The 22124-nt window shown below is 39.1% G+C and overlaps 1 protein-coding gene across 4 annotated transcripts in view; it reads right to left on the reverse strand.

The window, feature by feature from the left end:
• The window catches only part of actn1 (actinin, alpha 1), a 33402-nt gene extending 16144 nt beyond the window's left edge, over positions 1-17258 (reverse strand). For 3 of the 4 annotated variants that reach the window (XM_079635229.1, XM_079635227.1, XM_079635225.1), the window contains exons 1-6: positions 16842-17255; positions 3212-3326; positions 1974-2093; positions 722-808; positions 218-305; positions 14-92 (exon numbers count right to left, since the gene is read on the reverse strand). In XM_079635229.1, coding sequence (XP_079491355.1) covers positions 14-92; positions 218-305; positions 722-808; positions 1974-2093; positions 3212-3326; positions 16842-16973 — 621 coding nt within the window. In that variant the 5' untranslated portion in view covers positions 16974-17255. Of the gene's footprint in view, positions 1-13; positions 93-217; positions 306-721; positions 809-1973; positions 2094-3211; positions 3327-16841 lie in introns of all 4 variants that reach the window. The other variant, XM_079635226.1, reaches the window with a different exon arrangement.
• Positions 17259-22124: the final 4866 nt, after the last annotated feature.

Genomic DNA, 22124 nt, shown 5'->3' on the forward strand with positions numbered 1-22124 from the left:
GGTAATGCCTCACCTTGCGCAGTTTACCGTAATCGATGAGCTCTGGACGATGTCTGTGAATGAGTGCACAGAAGCCCAATCCGTCCTTCCAACTGACAGAGACACAGACAGAGAAAGGTAACATATGATGCTGTAGCGCAGCGTTCAGTTGCAGTATCTCTGTCTTTTCCCATCATTCAATCTGTTTCTCACTAATGCTTATTTCCTGTCTGCTCACCTGATGTGGAAATTCTGAATGTTGACGTTTTTGTAGGGAGCTGTTTTCCTTTGGCACCACAGCAGCAAGCCTTCTTTAGCTGAGGTCTCTGCACACACACACACACACACACACACACACACCAAATGTAATCTCAGTAATGGAAAGACAATGTTGTCATTTAAATGACTCACACATTCCTCCTGACATTGCGTGTGTTTTTAACAGTGAATATTCAAGATTTCCAAAGGAGCCGAATCGTATTTAATTATGCTAATTAAGACATTAGTCATTCTGTTAACTCTCATGATATTTAATACACACAAATCAACTACCTACTGTCTTTTTCTTCAAGATCTAAAGCCCCACGTATAAGCCGTGTGTGTGTGTGTGTGTGTGTGTGTGTGTGTGTGTGTGTGTGTGTGTGTGTGTGTGTGTGTGTGTGTGTGTGTGTGTGTGTGTGTGTGTGTGTGTGTGTGTGTGTGTGTGTGTGTGTGTGTGTGTGATATATATATTTATATATACCCTCCACTGAGATGTCCTGGATGGCGAAGCGGAGGATAATGGTCCAGATCATCCCTAGAGTCATCTTAGCATTTCCATCAACAATCTCTGAGCAGAACAAACACACACACAAGCATCATATTTACTGTAACAGTTTAGCTTTATAAACTACAGCCATATCAAAATGATAAACAGTTTATATAATTCAGATAACTCTGCATTATTTTTATATATATATACTTTTTATTATTATGGTAATGATTCAGTAAATTCTTTAGGTCCCAAAATTTTTTTTAAAAATTTGCTTCATCTACTTTAAATGATTATTGTTCATTTTTTTCTTTTGATTTTCTGGGTGACCTGGACATATTCGGTAAAAATCACCCATAAATGACTGCCTGCTTTCACTCCTGTGAAAATGTTTGCGCATTCCTCTACCATCACAACTCCACACTTATTCCAAATAATTCTATTATATCTTAAATATTATACAACATTTAATAATTAAGACTGTAAAGTGAGAAGGCTGTGGATATTAGTGAGTGTCTAGAAGGGGTTTAGAGTCTAAAGTGCAAGAGAACAGCTTTGCCAGATTGTTTACTTTGATATGATTAAATTGATTTAAACTATGTTATACTTTAAAATACAAAACTGCTGAAAAAGTCCCCGAAAGCTGCTTTTTGGAGACATTCTCAAAAGGAAAAATGGTTTATAAAGGCTAAATAATATTACGACTGAATAATGTCTGTATTCACTTTTAAATATGCGTTTTATTTGAATTATTTGTTTTTATTATCGTTTTTACACACAGCTGTATATGGGAAGTCCCATTTAAATATCTAGGTAAACACGCATGCGTTTCCTCTCCATCTTCTTAGGCTAATCTCATAATACACTCTACACACATCCCAGTATGTGCTTGTGTGTATGTGTATCCCAGCTTTGCTAGACACACACACACACAAACTGGTAATAGTATGTAACCAAGGCAAAGGCTTTGGTAGATGGCTAATCTGTCTGGAATGCCGCTCTGGATTAAAAATAGAGAGAGAGAGAGAGCATTTTCAGATAGATCTAATATATGTCAGGTATGTACTGCATGTCTAACCTATTTAACTGTATTGGAAGGGGGAGGGACTTCATGTGACATGAGATATAAGCACATATCACATACAGGCAGATCGTCTGATTGATCCAACATGCTGGGAACAGTGAACCCATGACCCTGGAAGCATGCACAATATAGGTCACTGCTGGAGGGGGGGGGACCTACCCTCTGCTCCAATAGAAACCAGTTTGACTCCTTTGCTGGCGATGAAGTCCAGAGCTTTATTTACATTGGAGATCTTATGAACTCTCATTTTTCCTCGTTCTGGTTTGGCCAAACGTTCCCCTACAGAGAAAGACGGTTTAAATATCCAGAGTCATAATATTACATCACACTGCCCTCAGATGACCAAAACAGGTACACAATTACTTTCATTTCACACTTATTCCTGACAGTTATCAACTAGCTCGTAGTATGCAAATTCTATTTTAAGAAGAAAAAAAAAGCCTTTTTAATGCATTTTATTATTTTTGTATGCAAATTCATATGAATCGAGATAAATTCTCTCAGCTAATGCTAAAAATCATACAGGGAACACTCTGTAACTAATTTTAATAATCTCAATCTCAGTTTATGTACAAAGCACAATAAAACAACAGTAGTTTATCATTGTTCTTGAACAATATCAATTAAAAAGCTAGAATGCGTACAACAGTATGACAGTAAAACACAACATAAACAAATAATTGAAGCTTAAACTAGCCCCATCTGACTCAAAGATTATAAGCCTTCTCAAAGACATAGGTTTTTAGTTTTGCTTTAAAAAGTGATTCTATCGAGATTATTCTGATAGAAAGCCAGTAGGCTGTTCCACAATTTAGGGCCGGCTACGGCAAAAGCCAGGTCACGACTTTTCTTCAGCCTGGATCCAGGGTCCCTTTGGCCCTGTTTACACCTGGTATTAAGATGCGTTTTGTGGATGGCGCTAAATACAAAAGCTAGTGACAAGATTGTGACTTTCTCAACATTGATATGTTCATGCAGCCGACAGAAACAAACAAATCAGAAACACATTCAATTCAATAATTTTTTATCACTGCAATACATATTGTTATTTTGATTAGATAATCATCAAGCGTTCTAATATAGAAGCAAATAAAGTGAGAGTCTATACATATAATATACATTTATGCAATTTTAATTCTCTGGACTTTGCAGATATTTAAAGATGGCCATCTTTTATCAAAATGTTGTAGACGTATTGTTCATTGGTAGTTGTTAATTTCAACATTTACTAATACATTTTAAATTGAGTTTAAACATTTTTTTTATGTGTTAACCTTAGTTAATGTACTCTGAACCAACATGAATGATCAAGGTATTGGTCAAATATTAATACATGCTATGCTATAAACATGTATAGGTGGGGGTTCAAGGTGGCACTACGTTGAGAGGTCACTGACCTGAGATGACCTCTAGGAGCAACATGAGTTTGAGTCCATCTCTAAAATCCTCCTCAATGTTGTCGATCTGCGTCCCCGCCTTCCGTAAATGAGAATTGCACCATGCAGTAAACGTCTGAAAAAGAGTGATTTATAAGTTGAGAAGAGAAATAAAACCAAGACACAATGCAAAATTAAATCCAACAAATGCCTTTAATGCCTTTAAAGACTTGGCAGAAATACTGGAAACCAAAAAAAAAAACAGCATTAAATATGAACATACAAAACAGTCACTTAAAATATTATTCACACTTTACAAAATCTATTAAACATCAAAAGGTAAATGATATTGAAAACTGTTATTCATTTTATTTTAGTTATTTGTTGTTTTATGGGTCAAATAATTTTCTAATTCTCATATAGAAAAATACGATGGCCACAATAAAACAATAATATTGTGTTTAATTGTCAAAGTTTAAATTGAAAATTGCAGTTTTTCATATATTTTTTTACAGTCTCACCAACTAAATACACCATGATTTGCTGCTGTCCCCTTAAAACTATCACAGTATGTTAACATCCCCTTCACACATGAAATAAGAAAAAGGTTCAAGAGGTTCATAAGATTGTTGAGATCATACTAATAGGATCAGTGACATTGTTGAAAATAAACTTTTTCTAATGTTGGGACTCTACAGAAGAATTTGCAGAGTGGCAGGTGCTACACGAAGCCCGAAAAAGCACAAGAAAGTCAGTAATCCAGTTTATTTATTTCATACACCTGTGATATACATTCACTTGAATACTTTTGTAATTCTGTAATCATTTACAACCATGCCCGATTGTGACAGCAAGAGAGAGAGAGTAAAGGAGGGTGAGCGCTCTACAGGGGTTGTCATGGCAGCGCCGAGTATCTGTGGCTTCAGGATTCTTCGGTATGTTAGCGAGCTGATGAGAAACAGCTGTGGAGCAGAACAGAAGCTAAACACACTCACACACTAATACGATTGATATGCCACTTAACAGAATCAGAGACCCTTCAGTTTATGCACGTAAAAGCAGGAGATCGTTCCAACTTTAAGAGGTAAGGAGAAAATGCTAGATCTGGACTGCTAGACAGGACTGCTACATGATGGGATACAGCCGATCCCCAAGGGTGAGCACACACACACACACACACACACACAAGAGCCACGACTGCCGCTAAAATATTCCAGCAGCTGTAATGCAAATAAAAATGTGGAAGACAAAAAACTATGAATAACTATCAAACATATTAATAATACAACTTATAAAACCAATTAAGATAGGATGAGCTACCATAGGTTTCTGTAAGTGATGGACAAAAGTGAAAGTGCACACTGTAGCAAAACGACAGGTTTTCAAAATCAACTAGCCGGTGGGCTGTGTAAGCGTGAAAACTGCAATGAAAGTTATGGGTGTAAGAGAGTACTCGTCACTTCAATCCATTTACGAATCGTTGATTTTTTTTAAATGCACAGAAAATAGTGAGTGATTCAAGCAATGTTTTATTTCCAATGTATCAGCTTCTGCCATCAGGGAGACGGTGTAGAGTCCCACTGTGTAAGAGTAACTGTTACAAAAAATCATCTATTCCTGTATCCATTAATATGTTAAATAGCTAGATGTAGTCATGACCAAGTGTCGAGGTGTCCATGAGCAAGACACCTAACCCCAGCTCCTCCCGACGAGCTGGATGGCGCCTTGCATGGCTGACACCGCCGTCGATGTATGAATGGGTGAATGTGAGGCAACATGTAAAGCGCTTTGGTGGCCATTGGGTCTGTGAAAGCGCTATATAAATGCAGTCCATTTACCATTTATGAAGTTGGTTTAAAAAATATATATATATATATTTTATTTTTACTCCTTTCTTTTCGGTTGTATATGTTGTGTACTAATGCAGCTTTGAGTCCAAGACAAATTTCCTGGAAAAGGACAATAAAGTATACTAAACTAAACGACTAGTCGACTAATAGTTTTTTAAGGAAGTGTAATTAGGATGACTGGTTTTCTTAGGGGGGTGTTTACATAAGACGTGTTCTTCTGTTCAAGAGCCAAGTGTGTCGCACGGCACACATCCTGAAAAGTGCAGCCAAAGAATTTTTCGATCGTCCCCCTGGTGGCTGACTGCAGTATAGGTCTTAAACCCCGCCCTCTCCATGTAGTCGAATGGGGGTTTACATGTCTTCCAATAGCACTTCATAGAGTTTTCTTTTGGGTCATGAGGTTCGTTATTTCAAACAAACTGCAACTTGACACACAACGAACAAGCGAATGTTACAGTATGAATGAATCACAGACTGTAAAAAGTATCTGCTGTAACTCGGCATAAGTATGATCCTGCATTATGAAGTACCGTGCAGTGCAGCCTTTCAAATTTGCCGGGACAGTGACAAGCGCCTCTCACTGATCCCCTTGTCCGTTTCAGCTGGTTTCAGTCACGTGACGCTGGCTCAGAACGAAAACACGTTGAGGTAGACTAGTGCTTTTTGTCCCTCTCTGCTATTATAGTTTTTCAAAATGGCAGAACGACATGGAAGCCTCCTTGGACTTACCATACTGTCTATGGGACTTACCCGTCCCATGTAAATAAAGATAAGAAATTCTTCACTTACGAGGATAAGTCAGATCATTGGCAGAGGAAATTTTACACCAATGAGGGCATATTTATGAACAAAGACATTTTTGTTACTTTTGACCACTTAATTTTGTTACGTTTTTCAAGACTTCATTTTACATTTGCATCTCAAGTAAATGTATCTTGTTTAAGATGTTTAAATATTCATATTGGAAAACAGGACAAAAAATACTGAGGAAGAATAAAAATAAATAAAATATTTGTTTATGCCATGTCGTAATTACCGTAATGTCGAGATGACAACACGTGGCGTTCTACGTCCTCGGACTCAAAATTATGCCTTTCCATGACAACACCTAAATTAATCTGCAGCATTCACATGGTACAAGTCGGAGCTCACAGAAAATTCTGAGTTTATAAGTTGTAATTAAAAGTTCTAGAAGTACGTGAAAAAAAGTATCATGCATGCTTAGGATTTATCATGGATTCACTGCATTTACGGACAGCAAAGCATCAGTAGCAAAATTAGGGGGGGGGGGGGGTATTATTACTTGTAAACATCACCATTTGATGAATAGAAGGTTCAAAGAACAGCATTTAATTGAAAATCTTTTGCAACATTATAATAGCCTTTACTGTCACTTTTAATCAGTTAGATGGATGCTTGCTGAACAAAACAAAAGACACATTCAAACACACACATGTATAAAGATATGCATGGCCATGCAAATGTATGCATGTAAATACAGTCAGACAGGCAGCAGTTCTTTGCTCACTCAGCAGGAATACTGCTAGATTTCCTCACACCTAGACCACACATATTTCTTCATTATAGCTCTTTTTTAACCCCATATTTACTCCTCTATTCACTCCTCTTTCTTTCTTTTCCTGCTCTCTCTCTTCCTCGCTCTGGTGTGAAATACAGCACAGCGAAGTTCATCGTCATGAGGTTGCCATGGCAACTACAAATGCCAGAAAACCAACAAACAATTAGTCGCCCTGAGACACACACATACACACAAACAAACTCCCCCATAAGCCAAGCAAATCACCTGTTTATTTACTGCTATAGAGAGAAAACTCAGTTTTTTATAGATCCACCTTCAAAATTTCTCACATGCATGGCATATGGTGGCTCCTGTGGGCACTCAAAAATCTCTACATATCAGAGCAAAAACCAAGAGGCATCTGGAAACAAATGATACTAGATTTTTTTTTCTCAGAGCTAACTGTACTTTTCGAAGACATATTTAAAAAAAATTACAAACCCCCAAATTGAAATAAGGTGTCCTAAAAGAGAAACCACAGTTGTAGCTCATCCCATTACAGAGATAGTTTACCCAAAATTGGAAAAATTACATCTACATTACCTTTGCACCCACTTAAAAAGTTTATTTTTTAAAACACTAATAATTTATTAACACTATTAACACTGACTTCAATGTAATCTTTAACAGATCTTAACCTGAACATCCACTTTTTATACCATACATTACATTGCTGTCTAAATTAAATAAAACAATTAAATAGAAATATTTAAATATAATATTATATCTAATATAATATTTAATAATTATTATTTATTTATGTTATGTCAGATAACCTATAAATATGACCAGCTTTCAGTATCAGCTGTAACTTTAAATATCAGTACATCTCTAACCCATTGCATTGACATTCATTCATTTCATTCTCAGTGTGAGAACCAGAGAAAAACAACAGGAATGAAGCTTCTCACGCTCGCATTAGCTCTGCCTACTCAGGTGTGCACGTGTGACAGGTGTAACAGCTGTTACCTGTTTAAACAAAATGCTGACCGCACACACACACAATGACATCATCCCCATGAAATGAACAGATGATCATCAACAGATGAAATGCCTGTGTGTTTCTCTGTTTCTCTTTATTATTAGTGGTGTGGTGTTTGATAGGGCAATAATTTGAATAAATCCCTAACCCTGAATATTAGCCTAGTCTTTAACTCATCTCACACGGTGTCACACCTGCATAAATAGGGTTGTCAACCGTGCCGGTACTACTGGTCTGACCTAAAAAATAAAAGCATTTTACTAAAGTTCAAGTAAATGTTTAATTGTTAAATAATAAAATAAACATGTATGATGCAAATCCATTAAAATATTTACAACTGCAAACAACTAATGAATTGTGAATCTTATCACAACATGTTTATTATGATGCATAAATCTCAGTTTGCGAGATTTATGGTTAGTTTCAATTAATATTGAAGGCTATATACTTAAAATGTAGCACTGTTTGACACATTTTGTATCGGGGGTCCCTGCTGCTACATGTCTCAATTGATGATTAATGTCTCTATTAATGACTAAATAATTATCTCATGTCTGCGATTAAACTTTACCTCATTTAGACGCAATACTTAGTAACCTAGTAACCATTTTTGCATTAAACTATGTGGCGTGGCGTACGCCAATTTTAATCGTAATACACAGGCATGTAAACACCTTAATCGCATTATTACCACTCTGACCAAAGTGTGCATGGGCTCGGGTCTACACGGATGCGTTGTGTTGTTCTCTTCTCCAAATAAACTCAACTCGCTGCGCAGTCTCTGCTCCGTATCTTCATCCAGACCCGGTGTTGTGCCGAATTCTGACCCCCGCCAAACTATTACCCCCCTAGTGTTGGTAGGTGTAGGATTAGTTGTGTGGGAGGGGTTAGGATTAGAGGTGGGGTTAGGATTAGGCAATCAGGAAGCGACTTCAATGAGGGGGGTAATAATTTGGCAGGTAGTCGAATTTCGCCACAACACCGGTAACATGCATACTGTAGAACTATCTGAGTGTGGTATAACCACAGTGATAACCAACAGACGAGAGAAATATTGGACACATTTGTTTAAAAGTATTTAATTCAAAAGTTTCTGCTCTTGTACCAAAAGTGGTACAGAGAAAAAACGCAAACTTTTACTGGTATTGGTACCGACTACTGAAATTTTGGTACCGTCACAACCCCATGCGCAAATGGGAAATCTACTTTAGTTTCCATCTGTTTCTCCTTCACCCTATCTGTCTATTAGTGGGCTGTTTGTTGGTGTCTGCTGGCTTTCTCCTCCAGACAGGAAGTGCTGATCAGCCCCAGAGACGTGCGGCCCACTGTCTCGCTTCCACACGCATTCCACATTAGCCATCCCCCCCACACACTACACCCTCCTAAGGTGAGCCTGTCTCTTATTTTCATGTTTCCAGACACACAGTTTAATGGCTCATTAATAATCCTATCAACACAGCCAGAGGCTTCACTAAGAGCTAAACGCTGACTCGCTCGGATCACTGCTTTTACGTTAATTAAGGTTCCAAAGTTTATGTGCACATCTCCTCATTGCGGCTTGTTACAGCTCTGGGCAATGTTTCATTATCTACACAGGTTATATATGAGGAACAAGAAGGCCTGGTTCTTGGTAACTGTAAGATAGTCCCCAAGAACAAAGTCTTTGTTTTGAGCGCATCATCAGGTTAGGAGCGGCATGTGATCATTTGCATGAAGAGCTTGACTTTCACCAAGATAAAAAGTCTGAATTGACATATTTGACTTTGCAAACTGCAGAGCCGCTGGAGGACCAAACACAGTCAATAAAAGAAACTTTTTAAGAATACGCACACACACACACACACACACACACACACACACACACACACACATTAATAAACTGCACAGCATCTTGGTCTGGCTCGAGCAAACACACACACACACACACACACACACACACACACACACACACACCCCGTCCCAGTAAATGAGGTGACAGCATTCTACACTTTTCTAGATCTATTCAAGCTGTTCTTTCATTGGCTGAAAGAGCACAGCGAGGGATTAAGTACCTCATCACGTCCTCACATCAAACTCCAGGACAGGAAACGGCAGAAACAGTGTCATGGACGTCATTGTGCATGTCAATTTGGTGGGGACAGCTGTGTGTGTGTGTGTGTGTGTGTGTGTGTGTGTGTGTTCACAGACATGCTGGTTATGATGTCATGAAATAGTGATGGATTATCTAATGTAATGTAATTAGGTTATGCATGAAAAATTTACAGAATCTTACTGTTTTTAATAAACTTGTACTCTTTCTGTTCTGGGACTTTTTTTCAATCTGCCCTATCATTTTTTTTTTTACAAAACACAACTGAACACATTTGTTCGCATTGTTTTACTAGAACAGATAGTAAGCTAGAAAAGCAATAAATTGGAGAGATGTTGGGTAACCACCATAAACACTGACAAGGACAAGTCCACACCAATAATCAGATATTGCCACATTACCCACCATCCCCCCAAAATTGGTTTGGTCCCCCACAATCTTCAAGACATGTTATAGCCTTAGAGAGCTGTGATACTGCCACCATTGCTTTCTACCACTGATAACAACCACATTGAAATGTAGAGCATTAAAAAATCATTTCTAACGCAGTATTGTCACTCGTCGGTACAACAACAGATTGGCTAAATGAAAGCTTCTGCTCAAGAATTGAAAATGCCAGCTTTCATTTTTGTGGTAGGGACAAAATCAGGCATGCAATGATGCCTAAGGACATCACGTGTTATATGCAGGCCTACATGGCATCTGTGCCCGCAGAACTCCACGTAATTGAAGCAGCTGCCATTCACAAAGTTTTCACGTGTTGGTTTATTAGATATACTGGCTAATTTTATTATGCTTTCAGCTACCAACAAGAGTGCAGTACTCGCACTTTACTATGTTTCATGGAATGCTTAAAACGTAGTAATTCATGTATGTCAGAATCTCAGTATCTCCACAGAGAAATAAAAACTCTTCTTAGATCTGCAACAGATTTCAGGGAACTCACCTCAGACCAGCTAAAAAAAAGCCTCTGTATCCCCTCGGGATACTCAACTTACCCCCTCTAATAGAGGTGGAGAGAAAGAGAACGAGTGAGACACAGAGAAAAACAGAGGATTGACTGCGACGACAAGCAGACCTACTTTAATTCTTTAAACTGAAAAAAAAAGCCAGAGGCTTGCAACGTCTACATTAACCCTTTACCTAAAGACACACACCAAGAAAATACACAATGCAGATTGTCAGATATAAATCTCAGAACCCAATGATATGTGACTGATTCAGATTCACTAGAGCTGAACCTTTTCCTGTTTCTGAAGATCTACATCTTTCTTCTTATCAGAGCAGTCAAGACTTGCAAACAGAACCATATAAAACCTGCCCAAGGCAGACTGAACTACTGCAGCAAGGAAACACTTAAAAATAACCCACTACTTCAATCCACACACTGCACGGCACTGAGAGATAAATTTAGCCTTTTCAGTACAAAATTCTGATTTTCACATTTTCTAAAGGAAACTCACTAACATGATGCTAGGATGTAGTGGCTTGTTGCTAGGGAGCTGCTAAGTGGTTGCTAGGGTGTTCTGTGTGGTTGTAAGTCTGAAATTTTGATCCCCTATATACTTGGGATACTTCACCTCTGGAAAGATTTATGTGTATTTAAAATGGGTCATTTATGTAGTAGAAATGTGAAATTATTTTTGAATTTGGAACCTTCTAGACTGAGAAAAGCCAGAAAATGTATTTGTGGCTCATGTGGATGAAAGACAACAACTCCCAGAATGCACTTGCTTCGCTGCCCTACGAGGCCACTCCCAAGTCACGCCTACCGGTAAAGGCAAGTTCACACTACAGGATTTTAAAACGTCGGGCTGAACTGTGCGGTTCACACTACATGACTTGCTCTCTGTGAAATCAGGAGTGTTGTTCAAGTTGTTGAGCTGTTCACACCACACGACACAACGTGATTGATCCGCAACAGGAGGTAACTCACTACACGAGTTGACAACAACTCTGAAATCCAACGATTCTATCTTGTCTACAAACCACGTTTTGTCACGAAAAATCACGTGATAAAAGTAACTGGAAATGACACAATACAGCACGCGCGCCACTACCCAGCGAAGAAGAACACAAGTACACAACACGCGAGTCTTTGTTTGAATATGGACGTCAGACAGAAATTAGTGCTGCAAACTGTTTGCGTGATAATTTGCTCTGAAAAAAAAAACTTGTATTTTCCATAGACAGTATATAAACAGTATTTTCCTGGTGACCTCAACCCATGCCTTGCTCTGATTGGCTGTAGCTCATGACACCACATGTGGTTGAGTCGTGCGACAGCTCCAGATATCTAGGATGCTAGATATTTTTCTGGACTCGGCGACGCGTCTGCGAGGCGTCTGTGAGCGTCTTTGATGCGTTGTTGGCTCTTTCATACTAACAGATTGGCGAGCGTTCATCGGCCGCTAATCCCCCGCGATTTGCACGCGATAACAACCCGACCTGTCGGCGAGCTCAATGATTTGCAAATCGGGCCTAAATCGGGCTTAAAATCCTGTAGTGTGAACTAGGCTTAAGAGCGCAGTTAAACAACAAGGCTAGGCTACTAGTGAGTCTCCGTAAAAAGTCTGCCCGGGATTTCGAGATTCTACAGTCGCCATTCATTATACTGTGGCGAGCAGGACGAGACTGACGGCCGCGGGAGAACGACGCGAGGCCGGTGGCGTGATTACTGATGAGCGGCACCTGTGAGACACACCGGTCTCGTATCTCACGGAGAAGCTGGAATTTTCTTAGCAATGTTAAAACGCACATTAACCGATCACTTGTTAAGCGTTCATGTAAACACTACATTCAGATTCACCAATCGAAATGAATTCATTTAGATTGAGGCCCTGTTTACACGACAACGCTCGCGGGTAAAAACGTAAAAATATTTTATCGGATGTGCCGTTCGTTTACACGGCGACTGCGTTTTTGGGGCATAAAAACGCAAAAAAAGTGAAACCACCCTCCAGAGTGGAAATCTTAAAAACGCTCCACCATCGCGTTCCCGTCTAAAGGGTAAAAACGGTAAAAACGCAAAAGTCTGCTAGACAGTAAAGGTGTCGCATACGCGTTTACGTCACAGGCATGCGCCAGTACAGGAAAATAACAAAACATTATCAAACTAAAATATAGCATTAATTTCATTGACAAAAACAAAACAAAATCTGTCATTTTTGAGCGACACTTTGAAGAGCACGGAGGGTTAAAGCAGCAGCTTTACTGTATTAAACATGAAAAACAGTGTCAGCGTCTCTTTCACTTTCAGTGCTTCACGTTGCCACCTAGCTGCCTGGAGTGCATACTACATCGAATTTCACACACTTTTGCGTCACCATATGCACGCAGATTTCCCCCCCATAACGCAGAATAAAAAGTGATAACGCAACAGCACTTTTGTGTTTTCTCTTCAGATCGTTTCCGTGTAAACATAGCCTGAAACAAAAGGTGTGCATGTAAACAATGAATGGCGACTGCAGAAAGCAAAGGGACATTTTGGACGATCTCGACGGCTGGACATGTCCGGGAAAAAGAGGATGGTAACCCCTACTACTCAGCTTTCTCCACAGAATAAGAACCTGTTAGTTTAGCATCCAAATAAAAGATGGCTGACACTATTTGTACATTCTGTGAGTGAGATCCCACCCTCTATGGGCGGGTTGAAAACATGCAGATCTAGCGCCTTCTACTGGCTGTAGTTTCTAGCCTCTGGCCAAAAAAGCCTCCAATGACTGAGGCTTTTTTACAGACAAAAAAAATACATAAATCTCTTGTCTCAGGGGGATATGAGGGAGGGAAGCATGGTAATTTGGAAATACTACAGGTTTTCTACTGATACAAAGCTTAATGCTAAATCCTGAAGTATCCCTTTAACAAGCAATTTATTTGAACGTATGAAAATAATGATGATACAGAAAAAATAGTTGACTTGACACCTGGTTATGAGAGTCTAAACCTTTACCAATATACAACGTTTTGGCAAGTGCCTGTGGTAAAACTTCTGTTGAACATGGCCAAAAAATAGGGATGCACCGAAACAGAAAATTCTGGAGTATGCTTTTAAAAAAATAATGTATTTCTTATTTTAAATTAGCTTTAAATTAGTCTTTTGAATGAAATTCAATCATTTTAATGATACTGAATTAAAAAAATAGCCTACAAGCCAATGAAATTAAATAACCACACTTTTATTGAAAGTAGCACTAAAATTGGACATAAAATTTACGAAATATTAATATATTGTTCTTTATTTAGTTCTAATTATCCAAATAATGTGTAGTCCTACAAGACTATTATTATTGTTGAAAAGAGCGTATCGGGGAGTGGATCAGTGAACGAGAGAGAGGGTAGTGTCATTTTATCAGCGTTGCCCAGCACGGCTATACCACACCATGCATGTTACAGCACAATAGGGCTATTGCAAACATAGACATTTCATGTCACCGCTTTATTTGAGCAGACTTTGCTTTTCCGCTAAGCATGAGCGGTACATGAGTGGTAAGTTCGCATGGGCCGTGAGCAACTGACCACAAACTTTTGAACAGTAGAGTAAATGTAAACAGAACATTCACTGAAACCTGACAGAACTCTCTTGTGGCAATACAAAATGAACTGTGGCAACTGAAGACTTCTCCGATTGGCTTAAAAAGTGATAGAATGGGACACGTGAACAAAACAATGAAAGTCTGACCTCACAGATGGGGCCAAGCAAAAAGGAGAGAGTTCATAAGGTCTCGCCGCTGTTTTAAACTGAATCACCTCACACCTGTCTGGCCCGAGGGCCTTTCTTCCCCTCAAGTTGCAGAAAAACTCTTACAGACCTGCACAGATGTTATTAGACAGGGAAATGTGTTACTGATTCTATTGGTTACGTCTGAACTTCCTGAAATACTTTAACCCATAAACATAGACTGCAGCCAATCAGATGTTTTCTCACATGCATTTACTTTCTCAATGCAATTCTTTTACGACTACGAGAACTGCCCTCTATACCTGCAGCGTGTGTGTGTGTTTGCAGAACAGACTTTACTTCACTTCTCTACTGACCTTTCAGCCCTGTCAGAAAGCAGAACAATAACCAATTTATCTGACACACACATCATTAAAGTCACAGAGGGTGTTTAATGGGCAGTATGGAGCAGTGTGTGTGTGTGTGTGTGTGTGTGTGTGTGTGTGTGTGTGTGTGTGTGTGTGTGTGTGTGTGTGTGTGTGTGTGTGTTATTAATGAGTGTCGGAAATGACGCTCTAACACAATGTACTACTTATATCACGGGACAGGAAAAAAACACTTCAGGGCTTTTTCTAGTTGTCTCTCAATTCCAAACAAAAATTATGAAGCTGATGAAAAACTTATTTTTAATTTCTCTCTTAACACTCAGTTAAGTAGAAACCGCATGTTCGGGATGGTGTAAACTGTTGACACATGGTTTTGTCATGGGTTTATGGTTGCAGGAGCTGAAGTGGAGGACTCTGCCCGCATACCTGAGCATGAGTCTTTCCCGCCGGTAGCTGATGACATCATTCAGGAGTCTACAAGCTTTCGAGGAAGGGAAAAAAAGTAACCCGGGGAAAGTTTTCCAGCAGCCGTGTACGGGGTCTGTTATTACCATTTTTGGGCAGACTCGCTCCCTGACAAGCCCAGCCCAAACCGCAGCAGATTCCAGCACTCGTTCTTTTTTCCTCCCCGTTTTCCAAAGAGGAAGAAATGAGTGTGGGAGCGACAAATGTTTCACTCATATTTCAAATAGTTTTTAGACTTCTGTGCAGAAAATCACATCCGAGAGATTTTTTAGAAACACTCCCCTCCCCCAACTAGTGGTCTACCGAGATGCGTTAACGGAGAAAGGCCTAGAATTGGCAACCGAGAGCCGGTTCTTAATCAGGACCGTTAAACATACCGGAACTAAACGATTTTCATGACTTTCGGCTCTGTTAACGGTGCATTCTTCTGCCGATAAGCACTGAACACTGACCTACTCTGACAGTGTCTGCTAGCAACTACTGTTCCTCACTGCTACTGATTCTACAAAGTACGTTAATCCGTATAACGTTAACACTGTCTATGCTTAAAACCCGAACGACTCTTATGAACCGGTTCTTTGAGTGAATCTAAAACACACGGCGAAGTTCGATTCTCGAACAAACAACTCCTAACGTTATAAACAAATCATGTAGCCTAAGTGAATCAAAAAGACGCTGTGAATCAGAAAGGTTCCAAAATTAATCTGACGAATTTGAACCGCAAATTATTAACGTTACTTTCGTCATTGTCAACTCGAAGTGAATGAAAACCTGCATCATGCTGTACTCGTGAGACTTAATCAATGATATGATACAGCGTGAAGTTAAAAGCCATATTATAAAATCTGTTGTAGCTGCTATGTGGAAAAAAATATTTAAAAACGGGGTAAAGATACAGTACCTTTTGCTAAATTGAAGTTATTTGTTATATCTGTTCTGTTGTAATCTGAAATTACCTCATCATTTGTCAACAGATTGCCGAAGAAAGTAAATGCTTTAAGAACTGTATGTTTTTTTATGAGATACTTCCTCAAAAACACTAGAATCGTTAACTTAGAGAACTGAAATCGTTAATGGGAATTGGAGCCAGAATGACTCTCATCTCTACATTGGTCACGTAAATAAAGTGAGCTCGTGCTCTCTGCGCGCGCATCAGATCATATGAGCCGCATCCACGAGCAAAGGCTGCTGTCTGTCGCGGACATCTGTTGCGCGCGGTGAAGAGGATCGGTGGGCGCACGGTGTCCGGTGATCAGGGTCCGGCCGGATCGGTTGACTGGGGGTGGGCCGTCAAAACGCTCAAATGAATGGACAGACAAAGTGGTGAATAGGAACATGCGCAATCCCGCAACAGATGTTCCTCAAGTTTCTTATAATGAAGACTATACAGAGTACCGTACAAGCTTTTGATGCTCTATACTCGCTTGGTTTGAGACAAACAAATATGAGGGACACAAAATAAACAAATTCATGCATGCGTCGCAATGCAAAGCATTTTTCACCAGCAGCCCACAACTCTGACACGGATTCCGGACGGGGCCCTTAAATCTCCGCATTTCGGAATGGTATTTTTTTCTGCTGGTTTGCAGAAAGTCCCATTGCATCTTAAACCGGTGGTGTGGAGAGATTATAGCGCGTACCTTTCGCTGCTGTTTCTCCCAGGCGGGGTCAAGCAGCATATCCCGATCCCAGTCATCTTCCTGGGGCATATAGTCGTTCTCTCCTCCATCATATTGATTATGATGATGTTGTTGATGGTGGTGGTGATCCATTCTGAACTGCTGTTCCCGTCTCTCTCCGGTCCTCCGGTCTCTCTCTCCCTCTCTATCTCTCTCTCTCTCTCCCACAGAGCGCTGCAGTAAACACTCCTGTGCGCACTTTAAACGATGGGCACGAAACTAAGGTCGCTGCCTCGTTTTCCCTGCACCGTTCACTCTCCCCAAAGTCCGTGCCTCCTTGTCTTTCTCGTTCTGTCCGTTTTTTCACGGCCGCTATCCAGAGTGGCGAGTAGGCAGAACCTCCAGCACGAGCATCGGCAGCAAAAACTTCACAGTAACGGAAAAAAAATAAAGAGACGCAGGGCGTCTGATTGGCTAGTGCGCAAACCTTAAAGCCCGCCCACTTGAAAGGCTTGGTGGTGATTGGTTAATATCGTTGTCCGTCAATAGATTTGGTGTAGGTTGTCTGACTGCATCGGCATAGGTATTAGAAAAGCTTTTAGATAGGACAAGGTTTGCGCCACTGGAATTAATTCCAGGATGAATTTATGTTTGTGTTTATTTATTTAAAATGTAATAAATAATTGCATTCAATTTCTTAAAAATCTTTTCATGTTTTTTCTATGCCCTCCAGCCAGGTGACCACACCCTGTTTTATCTCACCGTGTCTCAGGTAACAGTGCTCATGGAAAGTGGTGGGGGATACAATATCTTAAGACAACTCACATTAGTATTGTCTAATAATTAGTATCCATGCTAGAAAATCAATCTTGAGCTAGTCAGTGTTTTGAAACATGGTATCTGTTTTCTAGCTGGTTCAAAATTGTCATTGTTTAATCTGATTGGCCATCTTGGACTACCAACAGACCATCTACCAATTTGTTACATCAGGTTATAGTGGTCAAGCTTTGGAACATAGTATCTTGGTTAACCAGATAATGACCAATGATGATGACCATGTTCCAAAACACATGCAGCTACCATCTTCATTTTCCTAAAAGGGTAATGAGCCTATGAAACTTTCACAACATTATAATTAATGGGAATAGATTAGATAAAAGACTGAAAATGGATGCTATGATTCAGATCAAGGCAGTACACTGTAAAAAATCATGATCAAAAAGTTATTACATGTTTTTACATTGCTTTAACTCATCAAAATAAGTTAAGCAATTAAAAAAATATATTTATAAATTATACAAGATTCATCTAATTTATTAAGTCAGTTTAATGTGATTTAAGTTGAAATTACTTAAACATCCAAGTTGATTGAATAACATTTAAGGCAGACATTTTTTTACAGTGTATGTTGTTAGACACAAAGAAGTATGCCTAGACTGGCAAAGGATGTCCCTCATATTCATCACATCTCACTGTGGGGAAGAAAAGCTGTGAAGTTTAAGATGATGAGATTTCCTCCCTTGAACCCTTGCGGTTATTTTTGGAACAGGATCGAAATGATTAGTTCTGTTTATTCAGGGCATGTTTGAACAGCCATTGCGTGCTCTGACGCAAACAGATGTTCGCCTTATGAGTATTTGATGCCCTGCATTGGCTGAACAAGGGTCAGCAGTTAATTTCTGTGATGCACAGCCTGGAACATCTTACTGTACGTAAGCCCATGGTTTCCTTTAGTAAATCTATGATGCACTTTTATACTTACTCTACTGCATATACAAACAAATATTTGATTCACATGCGCACTCTTAATATAAATCAATTATAGTTACTTCTTTACTGGTTTGTCTCTTTGCTATTGGCATTATATTTTGCATTTATCTCCTAAAATGTTGTATATATAAATATTGCTGTTGTTATAATGTTTATTATATCAGCCTTCTATCTGTTTAAGTGTCACTATGACAAGCTTGAGCTGTGATTTGACTTTTATTCATTTTCTCTGTATTTTTGTTTCATACTGTACAATATATGTAGGCCTAATACTGTTATACAAATGTATGTATTGTATTGCAATAAATACTCTTCACATTTCATATTGGTCAGAGCTACAAAACTTTACACCGCTACTTAACACCCCAGTGCATGGCATCAGATCAAAGTCCTCCTCCTGCCTCCATCCTCCCAACATTCCGAAGAAGGCCGTTGTTTGGGAAGGAATGCCTCTGCCATGTAGGGTAAAGCCCCCACCTGGTGAACAGAAGTCCCTCTCTGCAGAGGATGAACCAGAAGCCTGACTCACACAAATTCTTATAGCCTATAGTGTTTTACCTTATTTATCTCTGTCTGCCTGTTTGATTTCTCAAATTTTGAGGACGTAAAAGAACGTTTTATCTGATTTAGCAAAATTCTAGGAACATTCCTCAGCAATTTTCTCCCTAAAAGTATGACTAGGTCAGAAGCACACCCGCGCACTATGCACTCACTGTAGTCTGGATCGCTCTTCCATATATGGACAAACTTCCAAGCGGCGAATGTTTGGGAAAGTGACGTCACAGGTTAAGCGCACAGACAGTGAGATCTTATTCTCAACGCTGCTGTTTAAGCAAAGCAGTAAAACACTTTCTCGCCAAAATAAATCAAACTTTTGTTCAACTTATGACAAACTTATTTATGTGTTCGACATCATTATATTTCGCTCACACGTTAAGTTTTTTTTTTTTTTCGGCATATGAATAAACACAAATCCTTAAGGAAAACGATGACCGCAAAGTTATTCTGCATGTCTGTACAACCATTTGACGATTTTAAACAGCAGCACCAGTCTAGCTTCGGATTCAGGCTGCACAATCTAGATCACTACTTGGCGAACTTTTGACCTATGATAATGTAAACAGGAAACACTTTCTCTTGAAGCGGTTTCAAGAAGTAGATCAATATATAAATATATTTCTGGGAGGGATGCTGGTTGATTCTCCAGGATGTGCTGCTGCTCTTGGCTTCAGTAAATCTTGAATAATCAAATCTGCTGCTCTCCTGCTGTCATCATAAATGTCTCCCAATGGGCACTGCACTTGACTAGCACTTCCATGCAAAAATAAAGGTTTAAAAGTAACCATAACACACACAAAAGATTGATATTGGTGCATATGATAACCAAAGTGTCAAAAGGATCTGCATTCTGAAAATATAGTCGTCTTGCAGTCATTTGCACTTTCTATAAAGATCATGAAGATTGGCTTTGGGTTAGTCAGGGAAATGTTTACAGTAGACCTTTTGGATTTGTGCCAAGCTCAACATTCAGATATTTATCTACTCAGAAAAGATTCAAATGATTCATATGCCATCTAAATATCTACATAACCGTTGATATTATCAACACCAACGTCAACAAAACTGGAGCCACGGGTAATTTAACCATTTTACTAAAACCAGTCACACTTTTCACAACCAGAGAGGCAAGACAGCTGTTAAATTACTAAAACAAACTCCACTACACTGCTCGCTGTTTGAATACAAAGGGCCTGGGACAAAATTTGAATGGATGCCCCCCTCATCAGTGTTCTTGGTCCACCAGACACACATTTGAAGATATTTCACAACAGGTCTAATTTACATGCACAGGGTAAACATGGATCACACACACACTCTCTCACAGACGCATCAGATAGTCAAACTTTCTATTTTCTACATCTAATTCACACAAGCACACAACTTTTTCTCATTGTTTCCCCATGTGAAACATGTATGAAGCATTGCAGGTAGAGCATGTTATGGAGGGTGATTCTGTTCATATGGATGATCTTTGGGACAGTTTGAAAGCATTCCGGCTATAATCCGGCACAAGCTGGCACTACCACCCCCCTGCCCCCTTTGAGTGTGAAACTCAACAGTATCTAGAGCTGTTGTCACAATGTTCCTGATAAGATGCTGGCTGCCTGGATGAAGGCAAGTCTGTGAAATTTTATCTTAGTTTTCTGAGTGGCCTATTTGATTTAAAAGTATAAGAATAACCGACCTCCTCATGTGCACAAGGACATTAAGAAGGCGTGCGGGGACACATCATTCATTTCCTGTTGATAGTTACAGCCGAATCAGACAGAATGAGATGAACAAGGTTACAGGATAGAGAAACTAAAACTAAACACGATCAGATGCTGACAGCTGAGCAGAAGCATCATTATCGCATCAGCCCTCTCACACAGAAAAGGATTTTTACTTCAGCATTTCTTTTAATGAATTAAATCAATAATATAGGTTTAGTTTAAGTTTTAAAAAAAATCTGTATTCTGATCATATAAAATCATAGTGATATATTTCAAATGAAAAAAAAAAAGAAATATATTCTTATTCTGAACAATTATAGCTTTTACTTTTGAAATTAAAATGAACATAAATAAGTTGTTAGAGTTTTTCTCAGTCGCTTTTGTGCATTTCTCAGATCACAACTTTCATCAATTACTTATTTCAAGTTGATCTGACCCCTCAAAACATATGCATTAGTTCATTAGATGCAGAACGGTTGAACAAGTTGTCATAAGCGGTCAAGCATATTTTCTATATATTTCTATTAGACTTTTTTTCACTAATGAAGGGAAATGTAAAGGGCTAAATTAACCAATGATCAACCAGTTCTCTAAAATAGTTCACAGGTGCATCATGAAGCTTCATTTGGGAAGAATATATAGACAGAGCACAACAAAAATTCTGACAGTGAAGATCAACCAGGAAACAAACAGGGTCAACAGCTGGGATTGGGAAGAAGAAAAAGATTAAGGATGGATGGTGGAAGGGTACGGAGGCAAAACTGTGGAAGAGGTAGAAGAGGCCATTGTGGACCATGTTCTCAATCATGACCTCATGAGAACATCCGTGACCTCAATCATTCAAACGTTTGTTGACAGAACACGAATGTAATCAGACAATGTTCAATACTAATGCTATATTACAGTAGTCCACTTACATTTTACATAATACAGTAAATATACTTCATAGAGACATGTAACACACAAACACACACATGTACAGTGTGATTATATATATATTAGTCCTGTCTTTTTCTTTATATCGCATGACATTGTACTGTAATTTGTTGACAGACCAAGAGTAAAAGTGAAACTGAATCCTGTCCAGTCTCTTTCAATCAATATCCCAAAGAGTAGTGTGTAAATTCATACTGTTTATGTATACATGCCATACAGATAAAGTACAGTCTTGTGCATTTTCAATCACTGTTATCAAAATCATAGTGTACATCTGAAAATACTGACAGAGTCCACTGTTATATTGACAACATGACAGCATTTT

Source organism: Phoxinus phoxinus (assembly GCF_949152265.1).
Source record: "Phoxinus phoxinus genome assembly, chromosome: 14".
NCBI classification, from domain to species: Eukaryota; Metazoa; Chordata; class Actinopteri; order Cypriniformes; family Leuciscidae; genus Phoxinus; species Phoxinus phoxinus.